General features: G+C 40.3%; 1 protein-coding gene across 1 annotated transcript; it reads right to left on the reverse strand.

Annotated features, from left to right (window-relative positions):
* Nucleotides 1-1204: 1204 nt before the first annotated feature.
* LOC122787820 (heat shock protein 30C-like) lies at nt 1205-2385 on the reverse strand. The gene has a single exon (XM_044054727.1). The coding sequence runs from the start codon at nt 2242-2244 to the stop codon at nt 1585-1587; it is 660 nt and encodes a 219-aa protein (XP_043910662.1). The 5' UTR covers nt 2245-2385; the 3' UTR covers nt 1205-1584.
* Nucleotides 2386-2745: the final 360 nt, after the last annotated feature.

Consider the following 2745-nt stretch of genomic DNA (forward strand, 5'->3'; position numbering starts at 1 on the left):
TAATTTAATAACATCAACTGCTTAAAAAGTTTATGTCTATAGACAAACCATTCTTTATTAACACAGAGCTTAGGTCTTTGCATATCTAAGCAAAGATGGTAATTTATTGTATAATTACTTATTGAATCTGTTATTTATGAGTCCCTTTTGCATGTGTAGTTTGCACAGTAGAATCGTCTGTATAGAATCATTTCTTAAATCTCTTACTGGTTTTATCAGATTCAGACCTAACATTTTTTGCAAAATTTCAGATGTATTGCTTTATACTGCCTTAACCCTATGTTTTGCCATAAAAGGGGTGAATGGGTGTACTGAGAATGAAAGCATGAATAAGTGAATGATCTGAAGGGTATCAAACTCTAAAAGGCATGGGATTTTCGGATTTGTTTTTGCCTATGAGCATATTGTTACTGGGTTATAGTAATATGTCTGACATAAATGCGTATTGCATTGCAAGACCCCGGTGGCATTGTCTTTATTAACGTGTGTGTGTGTGTGTGTGTGTGTGTGTGTGTGTGTGTGTGTGTGTGTGCGCAACATCATTTGTTTGTTAGTGACTGACTCTTAGGAGACAGAAGTTCGTGCCAAACAATTTAACTTACACTGATCAACTCGCTCTCGGCTTTTCCCGGTTAGGGGTCGCCACAGTGAATCACCTTGTCCCCTCACGAGTGGCAGTGGAGTTTTGATGGTGTCGAGTTGCCAGCCCGGTGCCCAACCTTCTACAGAAGGCACACGCCGCACACCCACACATGCACTCACGCCTAGGATGTGGGAGGAAACCGGAGTACCCGGAGGAAACCCACATCACCATAAGGAGGACATGCAAACTCCGCACAGAAGACACCCCAGTCGAAGATCGAACCGGAGAGCTTCTTGCTGTGAGGCGACAACGCTAATCGCTGCACCACCGTCACCCCACATTTCGCTTACACTGTTGGTTTGATTGAAAGTTTGTATGTGTGGTCATGGGGGGTGGTGAAGCAGGTACTATTAATTAATCACTGTATTTTCCACAATGTTTCATGCCACTCCTTTATTTACAAGATCTGAGAAATCCAGTTCTAATGCATTATTTCACATGTCTCTACCCAGTTCCTGTCAAGCTGCAGTTTAACACTCGGGTACGTTTGTTAAGTAACCTAAATGACAAGCAAAAATAATTTACAATCTGCATCATTTTGAGAAATGAAAGAAAGTTAAGTCAGGTGTAAATATAACAGCAACTTATTTATTTAACAAAATATGTGGGAAAGGAAAAAAAAAACATCCATGACTATTACTGTAAATTTAAAGAAATAAGAAACATGAAGACATACAAAAGCAATTCGAGGTCAGGCAATTGTGGTAAAATAAAGTTTTGAGTGAATCATACAAAATAGCATTGCTAAACTGAATGTCTGCCCACTGAGAATTCTGTACATTTGAACAAAAGAATAAGTTCTTAAAAATATGAAATATATGACAGCATTCTAGGCATTTTCAAGGGCAAAAACGTAGTTTAATTGTTCAAATAGTAAAGCACAGCATTACGTAAGAGAAATGCCAGTCTTTGTACAGCTAGGCAGTCTGTGCAGTTGCAACTTAATTTCCCTCATTTGAAGATGTTTCCTGCTTTTTGTTCTTGTCCGTTTTATCTGCATTCTCATTTTCATCCTCCTTTCCACTGCTTTTGTCTGTGGTGATAGAGATGGGAATGTCTCTACCTGTCACAGCTGGTGAGGACAGTCGTGGGGCTGCAATGACAAGTTCACCATTGTGGGACAGCAAACAAATTACTACTTCAGATTTCACATCCTCTGGTAACAGGACTTCCTTCTTAAACTGATTGCACTCATAAGAGAAAACTGTTTCACCATCCTCACTTTTCATTTCATGTTTTCCTTCCACAGTGACTTTTCTACCAGCTACTTTCACATTCAGTTCTTCTGGGGAAAATTGTTTAACATCCAGAGACAGTGAGAAGCCCTTCTCATCATTTTGTATTCTGCTGCCTGGATCTTTTTCCCTTCTAGTTTGCAGTTTGTCCACAGGGAGTTTTCTTTTCTCCAGGACATCGTCCGACAGCTGCTGAAAGATCTCATTCATGAAGTTCATTGTTCGCCTCATTTGGTGCAGGTCTGTCTGCAGTTCCCTTTCCAGCTGTTCAAAGGTGCTCAGGCTGAATGGCCAAGCTGTGAACCCTGGTTCCTGTGATGCATACAGAGGGCTGAAAGAAGTTCGAAAAGCTGGGTACCGTAGCATTGTGTCTGTATTTGCTATTTCTCCTTCTTCTGCTGTTGCGTGCTTATGTTGTCAGATTTGCTGTCAATGAGCTGAGCACTGCAGCCTTTATACATGCTGTTTGCATTCCCGACAGTTCCGGAATCTTCAGTGCTTTACCAGTCAGTTATGAAGGAGGGGTTTGAATACATTATGCAAACGAGTTGCTGTGTAACCCACCCTCGTATCAGGTTCCATAATACAACTCTGGCACTTGCTGGAAACTTCAAGCTCACAGGAGAAATAGATCGAACCGGTGAATTAGTAGCAGCCTAAGTAAAACAGTTCATGTGTAATAAAACACAATGCAGCGTCTTTCACACGTAAAATGTACGTTATCAGTAAATATATGACCACCGACACATTCTGTGCGTGTCATTTGAAGTGTGAAACAGTAGATCGTAATATATTCCTTGCATTTTAAACTGGTTACAATAGTGTTTATTTTGTTTTTACATTACATATCCGGCGACGTCAAACAAT

This window comes from Protopterus annectens, chromosome 13.part0 (assembly GCF_019279795.1).
Source record: "Protopterus annectens isolate FY-2018-M chromosome 13.part0, PAN1.0, whole genome shotgun sequence".
Taxonomy (NCBI): Eukaryota; Metazoa; Chordata; order Ceratodontiformes; family Protopteridae; genus Protopterus; species Protopterus annectens.

Excerpts from the sequence above, each read along its gene's own strand:
- LOC122787820 (XM_044054727.1), bottom strand. The coding sequence starts at position 2,244 with ATGCTACGGTACCCAGCTTTTCGAACTTCTTTCAGCCCTCTGTATGCA.